This window comes from Oncorhynchus gorbuscha, linkage group LG01, assembly GCF_021184085.1.
Source record: "Oncorhynchus gorbuscha isolate QuinsamMale2020 ecotype Even-year linkage group LG01, OgorEven_v1.0, whole genome shotgun sequence".
Taxonomy (NCBI): domain Eukaryota; kingdom Metazoa; phylum Chordata; class Actinopteri; order Salmoniformes; family Salmonidae; genus Oncorhynchus; species Oncorhynchus gorbuscha.
Window position 1 is genome coordinate 40,851,471 of NC_060173.1, and position 20,409 is coordinate 40,871,879.

A 20,409-nucleotide genomic window follows, 5' to 3' on the forward strand; every position below is an offset into this window, starting at 1 on the left:
AAGCTACATTGTAGTCTCATCTGACCAGAGTACCTTCTTCCATATGTTTGGGGAGTCTCCCACATGCTTTTTGGCGAACACCAAACGTGTTTGCTTATTTTTTTCTTTAAGTAATGGCTTTTTTTCTGGCTACTCTTCCATAAAGCTCAGCTCTGTGGAGTGTACGGCTTAAAGTGTTCCTATGGACAGATACTCCAATCTCCGCTGTGGAGCTTTGCTGCTCCTTCAGGGTTGTCTTTGAATTCTTTGTTGCCTCTCTGATTAATGCCCTCCTTGCCTGGTCCGTGAGTTTTGGTGGGCAGCCGTCTCTTGGCAGGTTTGTTGTGATGCCATATTCTTTCAATTTTTTGCTATGTTCAAAGTTTCTGATATTTTTTATAACCCAACCCCGATCTGTACTGCTCCAAACATTTGCCCCTGACCAGTTTGGAGAGCTTCTTGGTCTTCATGGTGCCACTTGCTTAGTGGTGCCACTTGCTTAGTGGTGTTGCAGACTCTGGGGCCTTTCAGAACAGGTGTATATATACTAAGATCACAGATCATGTGATAAATAAAGTCCACCTGTGTGGAATCTTAGTAACTAATTATGTGACTTCTGAAGGTAATTGGTTGCACCAGATCTGATTTAGGGGCTTCATAGCAAAGGGGGTGAATAGATATGCGCGCACCTCTTTTTAATTTTTTAAATATTTTAAATTTTTTGAAAGTAGTTTTTTTTTTTTTCACTTCACCAATTTAGACTATTTTGTGTATGTTCATTACATGAAATCCAAATAAAAATCCATTTAAATTACAAGTTACAATTACAAGCAATTACAAGCAACAATTACAAGCAACAAAATAGGAAAAATGCCAAGGGGGATGAATACTTTTGCAAGGCACTGTAAATATCTCTCGCTTCATTAGCTGTAGTCTCTCACACCATAAAACACCGGGAGTCTATCGGGGATGATAACACCACATACCCACCCCAGGAAGGAAGGGAGAGGAAAATCCATGCGCTACATGGGCTAGATTGTAAAAAGAAAATAACAAAATACATGAATATCATTCCACAAATTGTCTCCATGTTTTGAACGTGTTTTGTTTTGGCACATTAGATCAGAGCCGTAAAGTCAGCCAGTCCTGGACCTAGAGGCATCTTTGATACCAAGTGTGTGTGTGCGTGTACATGGATGTCCATGGAGCTCAGAGTTTGCTGTTCTTCTGAAACTGTGAGACCAAGCCCAGCACCTGTTCTGTAACTGTGATGACTTTGTTGTGCATGTAGGCAGCGCTGTTGGACGACGTCTCCTGCAGGAAGTATCTGTAGTTCACCATGATGCCACAGGAGTTGGCCACTCCCCGGGGGCTGGTGTCTGCATGCCAGTTCAGCCTCCACATGGTGGCACCATTCTGCAGGTGGAAGTTGGCCACAGGGTTCAGGGTATAGCCGCGCCGCTTCTCTCCGTAGAGGTACCAGGCACAGAGGCGCATCAGGGCAGGCTCCAGGACGTGGACCAGGCGTTCAGAGCGGGTCCACTCGCCAGTGCTGATCAGCTTACGCAGGGCATCCAGGGCGTTGGTATCGGGGGCTGTGTTTGTGACATCTGCCACCTCCCTCCACTCACGTTCAGTTAACAGCTCCATGCGGCCCTCCTTCCGGTGCTGGCTGAGCAGGCCCAGTAACCAGGAAGAGAAGCCCGGGATGGGAGACAGGCTGGAGAACTGGGACATGTGGGGGAACTCACTCTGCAAAAAGATAGACAGAGAGGATAGACAGCCTCAGTCTAAAACAACTTTGTCTACACCAGTTAATGAATAATACCAATGAGAAAAGTACATGAAAACGTAACATTAAGGAAAGGGTTAGATAGGTTGGATAATACAGGTTCAATAATACATTTTCATCCTGTCAAATGTAAATGTTCTGGACCCGTCCAAAGGAATGCACTTTCCAAACACTTGATAATGAACCCAGTATGTAATACCCCAGTGTCTCGCAGAGGAGCTGAACCCAGTATGTAATACCCCAGTGTCTCTCAGAGGAGCTGAACCCAGTATGTAATACCCCAGTGTCTCTCAGAGGAGCTGAACCCAGTATGTAATACCCCAGTGTCTCTCAGAGGAGCTGAACCCAGTATGTAATACCCCAGTGTCTCTCGGAGGAGCTGAACCCAGTATGTAATACCCCAGTGTCTCTCAGAGGAGCTGAACCCAGTATGTAATACCCCAGTGTCTCTCAGAGGAGCTGAACCCAGTATGTAATACCCCAGTGTCTCGCAGAGGAGCTGAACCCAGTATGTAATACCCCAGTGTCTCTCAGAGGAGCTGAACCCAGTATGTAATACCCCAGTGTCTCTCAGAGGAGCTGAACCCAGTATGTAATACCCCAGTGTCTCTCAGAGGAGCTGAACCCAGTATGTAATACCCCAGTGTCTCTCAGAGGAGCTGAACCCAGTATGTAATACCCCAGTGTCTCTCAGAGGAGCTGAACCCAGTATGTAATACCCCAGTGTCTCTCAGAGGAGCTGAACCCAGTATGTAATACCCCAGTGTCTCTCAGAGGAGCTGAACCCAGTATGTAATACCCCAGTGTCTCTCAGAGGAGCTGAACCCAGTATGTAATACCCCAGTGTCTCTCGGAGGAGCTGAACCCAGTATGTAATACCCCAGTGTCTCTCGGAGGAGCTGAACCCAGTATGTAATACCCCAGTGTCTCGCAGAGGAGCTGAACCCAGTATGTAATACCCCAGTGTCTCTCAGAGGAGCTGAACCCAGTATGTAATACCCCAGTGTCTCTCAGAGGAGCTGAACCCAGTATGTAATACCCCAGTGTCTCTCAGAGGAGCTGAACCCAGTATGTAATACCCCAGTGTCTCTCGGAGGAGCTGAACCCAGTATGTAATACCCCAGTGTCTCTCGGAGGAGCTGAACCCAGTATGTAATACCCCAGTGTCTCTCAGAGGAGCTGTCCCCAGTGTCTCTCGGAGGAGCTGAACCCAGTATGTAATACCCCAGTGTCTCTCGGAGGAGCTGAACCCAGTATGTAATACCCCAGTGTCTCTCGGAGGAGCTGAACCCAGTGTCTCTCATGTAATAATACCCCAGTGTCTCGCAGAGGAGCTGAACCCAGTATGTAATACCCCAGTGTCTCGCAGATGAGCTGAACCCAGTATGTAATACCCCAGTGTCTCTCAGAGGAGCTGAACCCAGTATGTAATACCCCAGTGTCTCTCGGAGGAGCTGAACCCAGTATGTAATACCCCAGTGTCTCTCGGAGGAGCTGAACCCAGTATGTAATACCCCAGTGTCTCTCGGAGGAGCTGAACCCAGTATGTAATACCCCAGTGTCTCTCGGAGGAGCTGAACCCAGTATGTAATACCCCAGTGTCTCTCGGAGGAGCTGAACCAAGTATGTAATACCCCAGTGTCTCGCAGAGGAGCTGAACCCAGTATGTAATACCCCAGTGTCTCTCGGAGGAGCTGAACTCAGTGAACTACCTATCAGATACAAACGGCTTTGTTTCCCACTGCAACACAAAGCAACAGCACCAATCGACTCCATCTCCACATATCTGCCATTGGGATTGATAGAGATGGATGACCCCCTCATTCTCTTGCTCTACCCTGCCCTCCCTTTCTCTCTCACTTTTAATACCTTCCAAGCTCTTGACTCTGGTCCCTAGTGCCTCTGCCATCATCATACACTGCCTGCCTGCCGCCGAGGTTTCACTCTCTCTCCCCTTTCTTTCACTTCTTCACAAGTTCTCTTTCTTGCTCCCTCTCTCTCTTCTATTACCTGCCCTCTCTCCCCCTCTCATGTTGGATCTTTCTTGTCTAGGCTGATAAGGTACAGAGCTGTGTGGTGTGTTGATTCACAGGAGGCAGCAGAGGAGGCAACGTGTGTCAGACAACCCCTGGAGGCAGATGTTGGAGTGAGCCTTTCCTTCTACCTCTCCCGCTCTCTCCCTCCCTCTTTCTCATTCATTCCTCTGTACTTCCATCACACGAGTCAGTAGATCTGAGCATAACCATGTCAAGAGGTCACTTTCTATTCATCAGTTCAATTTACTGTAAAGCCTTGGTCAGCAGGCTTAGAGCAAGCATGCAATCCACAGAGAAATAAGTAAGGCCAAATGATAGGGAGACAGAAAAGGCCCTAGAGAGTAATGCTGAAAGACAACGGGATCCTCCTCCCTACTTCCTCAACCACACTGTGACCTTCTCTTTCCCTCCCCATCATCCATCCATTGCAGTGGTCCCTCAGTGGCTGTAGAGGTGTTCTATTGCCCTTAATATGGGGCAGAACACTGCAATGGCACTGCACACAGTCACAATGTCATCTTTCATAGTTGTTTTGTCCTACTGATATGAGGGGTTATCAGCATGACCTCGGGATAAAGCCAGAACTCATTGGTCACAAGAAAAGGCTTGGTAAAACAAAATTACATTTCTGCTTTAATTCAATATCTGCAGAGTTCAGATGGAATCAAGACTACAGATTTAAAAAAGTTCAAGCCCTACAAAACAATGTACATCCCTAGAACTTCATAGATCGATTCACCAATGTCAAGAACGCAGATTGAACAATGGAGAGGCTAGAATACTTAGACCAGGCTACTGTACAATTCAACAAGAAACACACTACATACTCTTATCCTACAAGTCTATACACTGCCAGACTAACAACTACACTCACAGAAAAAATCTCTTCAAAAACAGAGTCCATATTTACTATAAATAAAGATTCAAATAAATAAAGGCTTTCACGATCACTTGCTTTGCATGTCATTATAGCAGGATATGACCATTTCAACCTTTCAGACAAGCCTCCCAGCTATGTAAATCCATGAGGTTGAGTGGCTCTTGTTTTTCCATTCAATATTCCAATCATTTAATAAGAGCTATAGCTGGAGCACCCTGACATGGAGTGGTTTCCTCTCCTCTCGACATGATTAGGTCTGACAGCTGAAATGTCAATATTCCTCTCTCTATCTTGGCTGAAATGTGGAGAAGAGCATTCAATCCTACCGCAATCCCCTCTTTACCCACAAGCACACACCTAACATGCAGGTGGAAATACAGGATGGTGCGAGTATTTAGTTTCATTTAGCTTGTCTAGGTTATATTACAAGAAATGTTTATCTTATAATAATGACCACTCTTCCCACACTGAAATAGCCTCCAGCTTATGTTGAACTACTGTTGTGATTGACTGCCATCTGTTTCTTGGCCATGGCCAGAAGTGTTGGGGTGTCGTGAGTGGGTGTGGTTCTAAGAACTTGGTGGAAGGCTGGAGAGAATGGAATCCATCAGGTGACACTGAAGTGAGTGTCAAACAGAGTGTAAAAAAAACTCTGACCATGGAGATGGCTAATTAATCACGCATGATGACTCAGGGGAGCAGCTGATTGACTCAGGAGACGTTCCACAGTGTTCAGATGTGGGGCCCCATGAGAGGGGCAGTCCGACTTTGCCTGTCATTCTGCTCATAGAAACAGTGGTGTGATGTCATTCTCCACCCACCTGCAGCTCCCGCACCACTCTCTTGATGAGAACGTTCCCCAGCTCCACCCCCTGCAGGCCAGCCTGGCTGGAGGAGATGGAGTAGAACACTGCTGTGTTGACCTTGTTCACATCCTCCTCCAAGTCCAGGGTAGCCAACTCTCTCACGATACTCTATGGGACAGGAGAAAGAACATTGTTGGAGTCAGACATACAGTCTATTATCAAATTGTGGTCTCCAGTCCTATAAAGAGGAATGAATCTACAGAACAGCTAAACCAACGTCTCAATTTCTGCATTCTCTCTCATATTCAATAAATTAGGTATTCCATATAAAACCTCTCACCTGTATGTTATCAGAGATGTCCTCTGTGAGTGCCACATGCAGGACGACCAGTGGTTCCCCTGGCATGGCAGCGTGAGTGAAGGCATAGCAGCGACGGTACGGCCCCACCCTACGTTTTATATCGGTCCAGTTCCTCACAGGGTGGACAGCCTCGTACCTGCCAGGACATACAGTCAGACATGGGTTTACTGTAGAGCTATAAGTGTCGGTGTGTCTGTGTGTCTGTGTGTCGGTGTGTCTGTGTGTGTACAACAGGGGCTTCTTACTGGCTGATCTTCTGCAGTATCTCGCAGGGGGACTGCCAGGTGATCCTCTCCAGACGCAGCAGACCCACAGAGAACCACTCCGACAGCAGACTCTTCAGAGTGCCATTCAGGTCCTGCAACATCAGAGCCCAGAGGTAAAGCTCCTGTGTGCTCTGGCCAGCTACTCAATAATTAGTTAGTCATGAGAGAGACTAATCAGAACCAAATACAGGATGTAGCTGCTAGTGTGTGGCTGCCAGAGACAAGCTATTTCTATTTACCTATCAACAAAAAGATTTGCTTACTGATTAAAGTTATCATTTAAAGCATATTAGAGCCTGACACTCCCAGTCCCAGCACCTAATGCCATCCAAATGGTTTTAGCACACTGAAAACGAGCTGCCATAGTGCTTACAGATGTTTTTTTTTCTCAATCTGTAACTAGTGTCAGCTTAATAACACTGTGAACAGCTCAATCAGTTCACTTAAGTAGAATTCATGACTGAATGTCATCACACTATCTAATGACTGACAGCAGCATTAATAACATCACAGGCTGGTATCAAAAGCATGGCTGTCACATAATCCTGCAGTTCCATGATCACCTACAAGGCCTACTTTTTGTGGGTGTATGTCCTCCTGGGCATTTGTTTGTTTTCATTATCCACATCTCCACCCTATCCACATCGACAGGACAGTAGTGGAGAGGGTAGTACGTTTTAAGTTCCTCGGCGTACACATCACGGACAAACTGAATTTGGTCCACCCACACAGACAGCGTTGTGAAGAAGGCGCAGCAGCGCCTCAGCAACCTTAGGTGGCTGAAGAAATTTGGCTTGTCACCAACAGCACTCACAAACTTCTACAGATGCACAACCGAGAGCATCCTGTCGGGCTGTATCACCGCCTGGTACGGCAACTGCTCCACCCACAACCGTAAGGCTCTCCAGAGGGTAGTGAGGTCTGCACAACGCATCACCGGGGGCAAACTACCTGCCCTCCAGGACACCTACACCACCCGATGTCACAGGAAGGCCATAAAGATCATGAGTGGCTGCTGCCAACATACTGACTCAACTCCAGCTACTTTAATAATGGAAATTGATGAAAAAAATGTATCACTAGCCACTTTCAACGGTGCCACTTAATATAATGTTTACATACCCTACATTACTCATCTCATATGTATATACTGTATTCGATACCATCTACTGCATCTTGCCTATGCTGTTCTGTACCATCACTCATTAATATATCTTTATGTACATATTATTTATCCCTTTACACTTGTGTGTATAAGGTAGTAGTTGTGGAATTGTTAGGTTAGATTACTCATTGGTTATTACTGCATTGTTGGAACTCTAGAAGCACAAGCATTTCGCTACACTCGCATTAACATCTGCTAACCATGTGTATGTGACAAATACAATTTGATTTGATTTATATCTGTTGGTGCTGATGATGGCACAGGTGGATCTGGAGCCTACGGTACTGTATATGAGGAGACTTAGGCCTCGCACTTCAATAAACACATTGTCATATGAGCAGGGTATAGTCCTCCTCCAAGGATCTGACTTCATTATAGCGGAGAAAGGGTCTCTCAACAAACAAACATACCATTACACCTGCATAAACTCACACTGAGTTAAGACTAGACGTACTCTATTCTGTCCATCTACAGCAGCACCTGGCAAGTCAACAGCCAAACACTGTACCTGCCAATAATAATGTGCATTATACGTTTGCCCCCCAAAAAATAAACATTGATAACTGTCAGGCCTATATATAGTTGATGCCAATCCCTTCCAAAGTAGCTGAAAGTGCTTGTGAATTCTACACTTAACACAAGCTACTTACAAAACTTAGAATTCTGCACCAAACATGAATTATACTGAAAAAAATATAAATGATTTTACTGAGTTACAGTTCATATAAGGAAGTCAGTCAATTGAAATGAATTAAATTGGGCTCCCGAATGGCGCAGCAGTCTAAAGCTCTGCATCTCAGTGCAAGAGGAGTCCCTACAGTCCCTGGTTTAATTCCAGGCTGTATCACGTCCGACCGTGATTGGGAGTCCCATAGGGCGGCGCACAGTTGGCCCAGCGTCGTCTGCCATCGGTTTGAATAAGAATTTGTTCTTAACTGATTTGCCTAGTTAGAAAAAAGTATAATATTGGCCCTATCCTATGGATTTCACATGACTGGGCAGGGGTGCAGCCATGAGTGGGCCTGGGAGGGTATAGGCCCACCCACTGGGGAGCCAGGCCCAGCCAATCAAAATGAGTTTTTCCCCACAAAAGGGCTTTATTACAGACAGAAATATTTGTCAGCTGTCCAGGTGGCAGGTCTCAGACAGTCCCACAGGTGAAGAAGCCGGATGTGGAGGTCCTGGGCTGGAGTGGTTACACATACAGTAGTCTGCGGTTGAGGCCGGTTGGACATACTGCCAAATTCTCTAAAATGATGTTGGAGGTGGCTTATGGTAGAGAAATGAACATTTAATTATCTGGCAACAGCGCTGGTGGCCATTGCTCCCAGCATGCTCCCTCAAAACTTGAAACATCTGTGTTGTGTGACAAAACTGCACATTTTGTGACCTTTTATTGTCCCCAACAGGTTGACCTGTTTAATGATCATGCAGTTTAATCAGCTCCTTGATATGCCACACCTGTCAGGTGGATGGAATTTTTTGGGCAAAGGAGAAATGCTCGCAAATAGGGATGTAAACAAATTTGTGCACAAGCTTTTTGTGCATTTGAACAATTTTATTTCAGCTCATGAAACATGAGACCAACACTTTAAGTTTTGCATTTTTGTTCATGTTTTTACAGACACAGTATATTTTACATGAGTTATCTTGTATTTTGATTATTTTTGCAATTTTTTTTATCCCATCCATATTTTCTTATCTAGCTGAATTTCACACTGGAATTTAAATATATTTTTTTATTTAACTAGGCAAGTCAGTTAAGAACAAATTCTTATTTTCAATGACGGCCTAGGAACAGTGGGTTAACTGCCTGTTCAGGGGCAGAACGACAGATTTTTACCTTATCAGCTCGGGGACTTGCAACCTTTCAGTTACTAGTCCAACGCTCTAACCACTAAGCTACACTGCCGCCCCATAAATACACTCAACTGAATTATTACCCTGCTCTATGTTCGCTACATACTGTACCTCACTGCGGAGAAGAAACTAACATCCATGGGCGTGGCGTAGCTTTTGGCCGGAATAAGGATTTGGGGTAGCCAGGCAACCACATAACCCCCAGGACCAAAAACTTATCCAAAACAGCACATTTTAAAAGCGTGTCGGTGTGTGTGTTTGTGTGTCTTTGATGACTCACACAAAAAAAGACAAACTTTGAATCTGACAACAGGAGCAAATAAATAATTCTGAGATTGATGATGAACCCTGAAAAAGCATTAAGATATCATGCTATGTCGACACATACAACCGCAGCTACCGCCTTGCCTATGGGTTAAAGAAGCTCCCAATTCTTAGTCACACAAAAGAACAGCAAACTCAGGGACAAATCTGTATTTCGTTGACCTTGCGGCAGGTGAGAACCTTTGAAATGGAAGAGTCGCAATAGTCAGGTTTAGTGACATGGAAGTAGAAGGAAGAGCAAGTGAAGAGGCTGAGGAATCAAAGACCTTGAAATTAAACTGGCCTGAATGGCTGTGACAATAATGTGAGCCTTTGAAAAAAAGCTTGAGAGATTCTAACCCTTGAGAGAAAATTTAATTTTCTTTCATTGGCACTGAAACAGTAAAATTAGAAATGTGTGTTACAGTATATGCCGTTGAGGACATTGATTTGGAATTTGCACCGTTGTTACACAGTTGCTAGTATTGCATGCACAAAGAGAACCATAAGGAAACTGTGATGCATATGAAACAGGAACCAAAGCCAAAGTTATTCAGTTGTGCATTCAAAGTTTCCAGGGTACAACAGGACAGCCTCCCAGCCCCTACGACACTATGTGCCTTTTGCTCCAGTAGGCCTAGATGACATGTGACAGGCTTAGGCTAAAATTGCCTCTGAGAAACCACAACCAATATACTTGTCAAATGTAAGGGACCACTAAACTGAAGTCACAGCAGAAGTATATTATGAATCCCAGTTATTTTCCTAATCTCTCACCTCCCAGGTTATTCTGTGCACAGGTAAAGAAGAATGAAAATAGTGATTGATAAAAATAATTGATAGACCAACAGCAGGAAACAAGTCTACTATAGAAATGTGAGACACTTCTAAACAACCTTGGTAATTACAGTCTTGGCAATTCAGAACTTTTAGAAGGCCTATTTGATTCTGCTTGACTCGCTGTTTTAATTACTATCATGTTTATGAACACCTTTCTTTCCTCCCACAGTAGGTGAGAGGCTCTTATTTTACTCTAACCTATTCCATTTTTAAACCCCAATTTCTCTCTCCCCAAAGTAAGCTAGACATTGTGTACAGTACAGCTGTTCTTGCCTACTGCATTGACAGTGCCACCTTTTTAAAGGAACTCCTGTTGGTGAAATAGTGTATATCATATTTAGCATCATTCTCAAACACAGGTAAAGAGCTGATGCAGCAGAACATAAACGGATGAACAAATCCCTGTGTGAGCTAACTTATATGTAAAGAGGCCAAATAATAACTGCGGGAAGATGCTGGTAAAATGAGTCAAGCTGAGCAAGCATTTCCCAATTGATGACCAATTAGATTTTAAGCAATTTTTGCATTCAGTGCAAATGTCCTTTCACCTCCATGTCCTACATCACCCAAGATGGAGAAAGGTAGGCCTTTGTCAGACAGACTGATGTGGGTACAAGTTGGTAACTTGCCTCAATAGGAGATGGGGGAGTTATGGGATCAAAACAGCAAAAGATATGATTCGATAGATATTTAAACAGCTGGCACAAACAGTTGTGGACAAATATATTGGTGCCCTTGCACTTTTCTATAAAAAAATCCCCTTTTCTACTGAAATTGAAAAAAACTTTGTCTTCACGCCATGTTATTGGATTTTCAACAATACAGAACCAATTTTATTTTTGAGATGTTCCCACAACTTGGAGTCCACCTGTGGTAAATTCAATTAATTGGACATAATTTGGAAAGGCACACGCCTGTCTATATAAAGGTCCCTTAGTTGACTGTGCATGTCAGAGCAAAAACCACACCATGAGCAATTTCTGCAGCATTGTTGGTCCCCAAGAACCCAGTGGTCTCCATCTCTCTTAAATGGAAGAAGTTTGGAACCACCAAGACTCTTCCTAGAGCTGGCCGTCAGGCCAAACTGAGCGCCTTGGTCAGGGAGGTGACCAAGAACCCGATGGTCACTTTGACAGAGCTCCAGAGTTCAACCATCTCTGCAACACTCCACCAATCAGGCCAATCAACACTCCACCAATCAGTAAAAGACACATGACAGCCAACATGGAGTTTGCCAAAAGACACCTAAAGACTCTCAGACCATGAAAAACAAGATTCTCTCGTCTGATAAAACCAAGTTTTAAACTCTTTGGCCTGAATGCCAAGCGTCATGTCTGGAAGAAACCTGGCATCATCCCTACAGTGAAGCATGGTGGTGGCAGCATCATGCTGTGAAGATGATTTTCAGCGGCAGGGACTGGAAGACTAGTCAGGATCGAGGCAAAGATGAATGGAGCAAAGTACAGAGAGATCCTTGATGAAATCCTGCTCCAGAGCGCTCAGGACCTCAGACTGGTGCGAAAGTTCACCTACCAACAGGACAACGACCTTAAGCACACAGCTAAGACCACGCAGGAGTAGCTTCGGGACAAGTCTCTGAATGTCCTTGAGTGGCCCAGCTAGAGCCCGGACTTGAACCCATTCGAAAATCTTTGGAGAGACCTAAAATAGCTGTGCAGTAACGCTCCCCATCCAACCTGACATTGCTTGGGAGGATCTGCAGAAAAGAATGGGAGAAACTCCCCAAATACAGGTGTGATAAGCTTGTATCGTCATACCCAAGAAGACTCAAGGCTGTAATCACTGCCAAAGGTTCTTCAACAAAGTACTGAGTAAAGGGTCTGAATACTTATGGAAATGTGATATATATATTTTTTTAAATATAAATTAGCAAAAATGTCTAAAAACCTGTTTTTGCTTGGTCATTATGGGGTATTGTGTAGATTGATGAGGGGGGAAAAACTATTTAATCCATTTTAGAATAAGGCTGTAATGTAACAAAATGTGAAAAAAGTCAAGGGGTCTGAATCCTTCCCGAAGGCACTGTAAGGGATGTAAACAAATTTGTGCACAACATTTTAGATAAATAAGTTTGTTGTATGTATAGAACATTTCTGGGATCTTTTATTTCAGCTCATGAGACATGGGACCAATACCTTACATGATGTGTTTATATATATTTTTAAGCTTAAGATTCAGCTGATGATTAAAAAAATATATTGATGGGATGGTCAGGGGGCCGGGACATAATTAAAAAAATTTGTAGACTGCAAATTGACCGCAAGAAGCCCAAACAGATATTATCTGACTAAAACCTAGACCTAAGCATTTCAAACATTGCTTCCATTTGTATACAATCATTCTAAAGTATCTGTAACTAAATGATGTTACTTATAGATGATGTGGATATGAAGCGTGAAAATGCTAATATAGGTAGCATTGACTTTCATTGGATTTGTGCAGCAAATTGTAAAAAGTTAGCATTTGAAACAGTGGCCAAGAATAGGTTGTGGTCATACATTGCCCATAGACTGCTTACAGGCTAAGGAAACTAAAATGTAATTTTGTCATTTGGTTGAACTATCCCTTTAACATGGCGGGGGGCAGCACTATCTCAAGGTCAGAACCTGGTAATATCAGGATGTAGGATGGGACATAAACCTAACAACTTCAATGACTAACTTCTCTGAATGGGGGACAAAGCATCACCAAATTCCATGAGAGTCCATTACATAGGATGAAGAAACAATACTCCGAGCTACAGCTCCATACTATTTGTCAGACATAGAGAACTGATACTGTATACTGGTTGTTGGGGTGGGATAGGGCTGGGTCTGGGAGGGTCCGTGGGTAACTTTTGACCATTTATTTTGATTCCTCATCTCTTACTCATTGGTAGAAAAATGTTTGGCACAAATCAGATGATGGGTGCTATATTTATTAAATATTATATGAATCCTATCAATTAAAATGGCTTAAATTCTCAGATCGAATCACATTTCAACTAAATAACGATGCAGGAATGCTAATCTTATCTGTTTCTAACTACAGAAACAATTTCAGAACAATCTGAGATGTTAGGTGTTATGGCTTGCTGAAATGTCATGGAATGACCTTCATGACACTTTAAAAATAAATAAAACTAACCCATATGATTTTGAAATGTTTGGATCAGTCACAGTTTCTTCACTAGGGCAAAAGTGATCAGAGATGAGCTGCTCTAGCAGTCAGTTGAAATGTGACACCCATACCAATGTAGGTCAAAGGGGGCTTCCATGTCATACAGCGTTGTCAACACCTTTATTTAGTATAGTACATTAGGCCTGCAACTGATTTGCCTTTGACACACAAGTTTTAAATGTGCTGTACCTACAGTATACATTGGTGACATTGTATAAGGCACCTACATCTGTTTTGTTTCTTAGCATTAAATATAGAAACATATCATATATTAGCTTGTTTGTAAACAAATCGTGTTTTATGTTATTTTCCATTGGAAAAACTTCAATTTTCTATAACACTTATCTGGTTATGGCAGTAGAACTGGCTCCATTTAGTGAACGTTAGTTTTTGAGCAGGTGTAGTCAGATAATTGTGTTAATATTTATTGTTTATCTATCTCCCGACAACTCAGAGGAAATACAAAGTCGATTCCAAGTACTGAAATACATATAGTGTTGCGAATAATTCCTGCCGGCACCTGTCAATTATTTTCAAAACGCGCTACGTGAATTGACATTAGCAGGCCACCATAGAATATTGTAAACAGTGGCTTTACCCGAATGTGAGGACTGTCACTTCCTTTAGATGATATTATTTCAAGCAGATCGGCACGTAGGTCCACCAGGAACTTCACTCCCCCCTCAACCCTGCTTATGTGATTAAGCAACTGTTTATAGCGCGGAGTCAGACTGTATCGTAACCTGTCCTCTACTTGCAATATTGTAGCCAAGTCCCTTAACTGAGTGTCGAGCAGCTTGCCTGCTAGCTCTGAAACTCCTTTGTGGTCCACACCAAAATCGTGTGATAACGTTGCTAGTAATTGTGACTTCTCTTCCTTTTCAAGGCTTTTGTAGAAATGCATAAATTCCACACTGTTCGATTCGGGTGGAGGCGGGGACTTCTCTCTCGTCTCGTATGTAGGTAACGGTACCACAACCCTCGTCAGTATGTCCTCCATGGATCTGACAGTACCAGGTGCCGAGGTAGACCGACAACGCACGCTTCGAAAGTCCAAGGCCTGGAGCCTTAAAACCGTTACTAAAACACTTCGATGTCGCCAGAAACTCACACCACTGCGCAATGTAGAAACTATGGGCTGGGGTGTCATCGCAATCTGTAAATGGTCTCTTTCCAGTTGTAAATAATACCAGTACCACCCGGTGCGCAACCTGATCCTTTACCGTATATTATTAAAGAGACAGTACAACTATCACAGGAAGTTAACGCCAGTGTTTTTTCCCCCAACCTATTTTCCCAATGTCACTCTCCCACCTCAAAATACCTGGTTTAGTTTTTGAATCTACTTTTTATTCCACGTGGTCGACCTTTGCCTCTTGTGTGTATGGGAGAGCAATAATTATGTAACAAAAAGAGGACGCTTGGATTGGAAATGAGTGAATAGGTAGGGAAACGAAAATTCCACTCAGCCAACCAAAAACTAGGACCCCAAAATACGACTTTATTAAATAAATATTTAATTCCCGCATTAAAATATTCACTGAGCTTCAAGAGCAACTTAGTTTGCTGATATGATGATAGCTGCATTATTGAGGAAAGTGTTTACTTGCTTTAACTGTGATATGTGGTTGTTTTGTGTAAAATGCTTGCTTACGCCAATCCAGTCCTCAGATCAGTTATAACCTACTTCAAGGAGAGGAAGCTAGGACTCAGGAATAATGCATACGATTATTAGAATAGGGCTTGTCAGAAAGCAAATAGAAGTGCATATTTAAAATATATACAATTATGCCATATTATTAATTTAACATATTTATTGCTGTGCTACGAGTGTCCTTGTTTACTTTATTATGTACTTTCATTCCTCATTATATTCCCCATAAAAAAAGCACATATTAGCTGCAGTAAGGCGTATTCGCAGACAGAGGGGGTTGATCGCCAGCTAATTAATTTATTCAACCAATCAGACTCAATAGCGTTTAACTTTAAAAATCTCGACAGCGGTTTGGAGATTTCAGCCATACACTAAGACAGTTAATTCGCCATTCGTAGCAAAAGTAATCAGTCAAGGCCAAATTTAGCACACAGAAGAAGTGGTAAGCTTGTGGAACTGACAATTCGATTTTTCCAGCTAACCACACGCCTATAGTTAGTGTAGCTAAGCAAATATGGTTTAGTATAATACAGTAGTACGTATGCTAACCCATGTGACCGGGATATTTTGCTCACGCTAGCAACCCATAGTATCACACTATATTTTGCTGTTCAGAGCAAATTACGTGAATTTTTGAAAATGCATGTATGTAACGTTCGTTTGTGATTTTTACTGCACTTCCATGCTTGTCAGGTTAGCGCTGCCATCTGAGTTGACAAACCATTCTGCACCAAGCAAATCATTCTGCTAGCTAATGAACGGTCTGTTTTAGTGCTCTGTAGGAGATGGGCGGAGAGAAGAATGTTGGCCAAGCCAAAGGAGGGAAGGCCAAAGCGAAGACACCCAGACAGAGGCTGAGTGATGAGGAAGGAGGCTCGGGTGGAGACGCACCTAGGAAAAGGTGAGTCCAGACAGTGACATACAATATCCTATATTATGTGCAATATCAATCTCAGTAACAATTCCGCATAGGCATCCATGAAATTGTCTTCCTCACTATCTCTAAGACCCAAGTAGTACATATTGCATTAGCTAGGCCTAATCTGAAACATATGTTCACTGCAGCATTCACTTTTTTTTGTATCTCATTTTGTAAAGATGGTCTATGTAGGTAGGTAGACACTACCTTTCCATGCACTGCATCCTAACTTCATGTCTTCTATACTCCTGAATTACAGTTAACTGAAACAGTCAACATCTTCCCAATATCATACACATCACAGCTCTGTGGTGTAGACACACAGAATGTTGCAAAACAATTGATAGAAATTACAAACAAACCAAACAAGCCAGCAATTGTAAATCTAGTAACATGCTACAATGTGTGTGGATGCCTGCTTTCATTACCCAGAGTAGGGTACTCCATCTTTATGTGAATACATTAATTCTCCTTGATATTGGATGCATTATATGAGCAAACAAATGAATCCAGAGTCATCTGTCACTGGCATGTATAATTAATGGGATGAAAGAGAAGAATAGACACCTGTAAGCATGACTGGCAGCAGCCTTCTGTGACAGTCCCTGATGACATTTCATGGCAGACTAGAGTTAAGTTGGAGGTACCAACTCGGGGAGAGAAATATGACAATCTTTATTTTTCTCCCTGTCTTTCTGTTCTGATGATCTTACAGTACAAAGCCCAATAAGGAAAGAACTAAAGCCACAGCAAAGTCTCAGCGGGTGGAAAAAGTAAAAGTTCAGAAAAAGGTAAGTACCTTTTTCTTAAATTATACACTACATATTGTGTGTTCGTAGTAGCCTAATAGTTTTGGCAGTGGCGCTATCAACAGGAGCAGCTGTAGTAGTAGCAACAGCAAGTAGGCCTAAATCACCACCGCTACAGCTTATGGGACTTACATTTGTACTACTGGATGGTTTTTCCTGAGAAATTTGACTGCAGGTTACATCTTCCCAGCCTGTGCTGCCAGCGTGTCCCTGTGTGAACCCCATGATAGTTGATTCCAGAAGCTCCCCAAACCAGCTAGATAGAAATGGATTTCCTGATACTATTCTTGGACTGGTTTCCAAGGTCCATTACCCTTATACTGAATCTCTCAACATAGGGGTTTTCTCATACAGTGCCTTCGGAAAGTATTCAGACCCCTTGACTTTTTCCACATTTTGTTAGGTTACAGCCTTATTCTAAAATGAATTAAATATACATTCTCATCAATCTACACACAATACCCCATACAGACAAAACAAAAGACAGGTTTAATTGTTTTTAGCATATTTATATATATATATATATATATATATGTGTATTTTTATTAAACATACCTTTTTAGTATTCAGACCCTTTGCTATGACTTGAATTTGAGCTCAGGTGCATTCTGTTTCCATTGATCATCCTTGATCTTTCTACAAGTTGATTGTAGTCCATCTGTGGTAAATTCAAATTGATTGGATATGATTTGGAAAGGCACACACCTCTCTATATTAGGTCCCACAGTTGACAGTGCATGTCAGTTAAAACCAAGCCATGAGGTCAAAGGAAATGTCCATAGAGCTCTGAGACAGGATTGTGTTGAGGCACCGATCTGGGGAAGGGTACCAAAAAGTTTCTGCAGCATTGAAGGTCCCCAAGAACACAGTGGCCTCCATCATTCTTAAATGGAAGAAGTTTGGAATCACCAAGACTTTTCCTAGAGCTGGCCGCCCTGCCAAACTGAGCAATCAGGGGAGAAGTGCCTTGGTAAAGGAGGTGACCAAGAAACCGATGGTCCCTCTGACAGAGCTCCAGAGTTCCTCTGTGGAGATGGGAGAACCTTCCAGAAGGACAACCATCTCTGCAGCACTCCACCAGTCATGCCTTTATGGTAGTGGCCAGACAGAAACCACTCCTCAGTAAAAGGCACATGACAGCCCTCTTTGAGTTTGCAAAAAGGCACCTAAAGGACTCTCAGACCATGAAAAACAAGATTCTCTGGTCTGATGAAACTAATATTGAACTGTTTGGCCTGAATGCCAGGTCTCACATCTGGATGAAAGCTGGCACCATCCCTATGGTGAAGCATGGTGTTGGCAGCATCATGCTTTGGGGATGTTTTACAGCTGCGGGGACTGGTAAACTAGTCAGGATCAAGGGAAAGATGAATGGAGCAAAGTAGAGAGAGCCGTGATAACCTGCTCAGGACCTCAGACTGGGGCGACGGTTCACCTTCCAACAGGACAACGACCCTAAACACACAGCCAAGACAACGCAGGAGTGACTTTGGGACAAGTCTCAATGTCCTTGAGTGGCCCGGCCAGACCATAATCCAATCGAAAATCTCTGGAATGACCTGAAGATGGCTGTGCAGCAATGCTCCCCATCCAACCTGCCAGAGCTTGAGGAACTGCAGAGAAGAATGTGAAAAACTCCCCAAATACAGGTGTGATAAGCTTGTAGCATCATACCCAAGAAGACTCGAGGCTGTAATCGATGCCAGAGGTGCTTAACAAAGTACTGAGTAAAGGGTCTGAATACTTATGTAAATGTGATATTTCAGTTTTATTTTATTTGTTTGCAAAAATGTCTAAACCTGTTTTTGCTTTGTCATTATGGGGTATTGTGTGTAGCTTGATGACGGAACAAAAACAATTGAATACATTTTTGAATAAGACTGTAATGTGGAAAAAGTCAAGGGGCCTGAATACTTTCCGAATGCACTGTACATACTACAATTTATTTTTGATTGAATTGCTACGTTATTCACAGGTCCATTGTTTCTTGATATGTGTCTATTTACTTAGTCAATTATTTTGTCCATTATATAGATGAATTGAGAAGGCTCATAATAATGGCCGGAACCGAGTGAATTTGGTGTATTTGCTACCATTCCACTGATTCCGCTCCAGTCATTACCACGAGCCCGTTCTCCCCAATTGTTGTCCACACCTACTCATCCAAAGGTTTGTTCTTATTTTTACTATTTTCTACATTGTAGAAGAATACTGAATTTATCAAAACCATGAAATAACACATGGAATCATGTAGTAACCAAAAATGTGTTAAACAAAAAAACGTTCTTCAACATTCTACTTCTTCAAAGTAGCCACCCTTTGCCTTGATGACCGCTTTGCACACTATTGGCATTATCTCAACCAGCTTCATGAGGAATGCTTTTCTAACCGTCTTGAAGGAATTCCTACATATGCTGTGAACTTGTTGGCTGCTTTTCCTTCATTCTGTGGTCCAACCCATCCCAAACCATCTCAATTGGGTTGAGGTCGGGTCATCTGATGCAGCACTCAATCACTCTCCTTGGTCAAATAGCCCTTACACAGCCTGGAGGTGTGTTTTGGGTCACTGAGCTCAAACCAGATGGGATGGCGTATCACTGTAGAATGCTGTGGTAGCCATGCTGATTTAAGTATGGCTTGAATTCTAAATAAATCACTGACAGTGTCACCAGCAAAGCACACCACCACCTTCATGTTTCACGGTGGAAACCACACATGCAGAGATCATCTACTCTGTGTCTCACAAAGACACGGCGGTTGGAACCAAACATTTCTGATTTTGACTTATCAGACCAAAGGATAGATTTCCACCGGCCTGTCTGTTGCTCGTGTGTCTTGGTTTCTTTGCAGAAATTCGACCACGAAGGCCTGATCCACACAGTCTCTTTTGAACAGTTCATGTTGAGATGTGTCTGTTACTTGAAACTCGGAATAATTTATTTGGGCTGCAATCTGGGGTGCAGTTAAATCTAATGAAATTATCCTCTGCAGCAGAGGTAACTCTGAGTCTTCCTTTCCTGTGGCGGTGCTCTTGAGAGCCAGTTTCATCATAGAGCTTGGTTTTTGCGACTGCACTTGAACAAACTTTCAAAGTTCTTGACATTTTCCAGATTGGTTGACCTTCATGTCTTAAAGTAATAATGGACTGGCCTTCTTGCCATAATATGGACTTGGTCTTTTACCAAATAGGGCTATCTTCTGTATGCCACCCCTACCATGTCTCAACACCACCGATTGGCTCAAATGCATTAAGAAGGAAAGAAATTACACAAATTAGCCTTTATCAAGGCACACCCTTCAATTGAAATGCATTCCAGGTGACTATCTCATGATGCTGGTTGAGAGAATGCTTAGTGTGCAAAGCTGTCAAAGGCAAAGTGTGGCTACTTTGAAGAATCTCAAATATAAAATATAATTTGATTTCTTTAACACTTCTTTTTGGTTACGACATGATTCCATATGTGTTATTTCATAGTTTTGATGTCTTCACTATTATTCTACAATGTAGAAAATAGTAAAAATAAAGAAAACCCCTTGTATGAGTAGATGTGTCCACATT

General features: G+C 42.8%; 2 protein-coding genes across 2 annotated transcripts in view; one reads left to right on the forward strand and one right to left on the reverse strand.

The window, feature by feature from the left end:
- Window positions 1–673: 673 nt before the first annotated feature.
- Window positions 674–14,749, reverse strand: mlycd (malonyl-CoA decarboxylase). Its single transcript, XM_046352485.1, has 5 exons — window positions 14,067–14,749; window positions 6,100–6,212; window positions 5,834–5,990; window positions 5,509–5,661; window positions 674–1,731 (listed from the first exon to the last, which is right to left on the reverse strand). Exons 1-5 carry the CDS (start codon window positions 14,616–14,618, stop codon window positions 1,189–1,191), a joined length of 1,518 nt encoding a protein of 505 aa, XP_046208441.1. The 5' UTR covers window positions 14,619–14,749; the 3' UTR covers window positions 674–1,188.
- Window positions 14,750–15,450: 701 nt separating this feature from the next.
- zgc:173742 (DNA topoisomerase I, mitochondrial) overlaps window positions 15,451–20,409 on the forward strand; it is a 46,546-nt gene continuing 41,587 nt past the window's right edge. Inside the window, exons 1-3 of the mRNA XM_046352498.1 lie at window positions 15,451–15,564; window positions 15,895–16,023; window positions 16,757–16,832. Coding sequence (XP_046208454.1) covers window positions 15,908–16,023; window positions 16,757–16,832 — 192 coding nt within the window. The 5' untranslated portion in view covers window positions 15,451–15,564; window positions 15,895–15,907. The remainder of the gene's footprint in view (window positions 15,565–15,894; window positions 16,024–16,756; window positions 16,833–20,409) is intronic.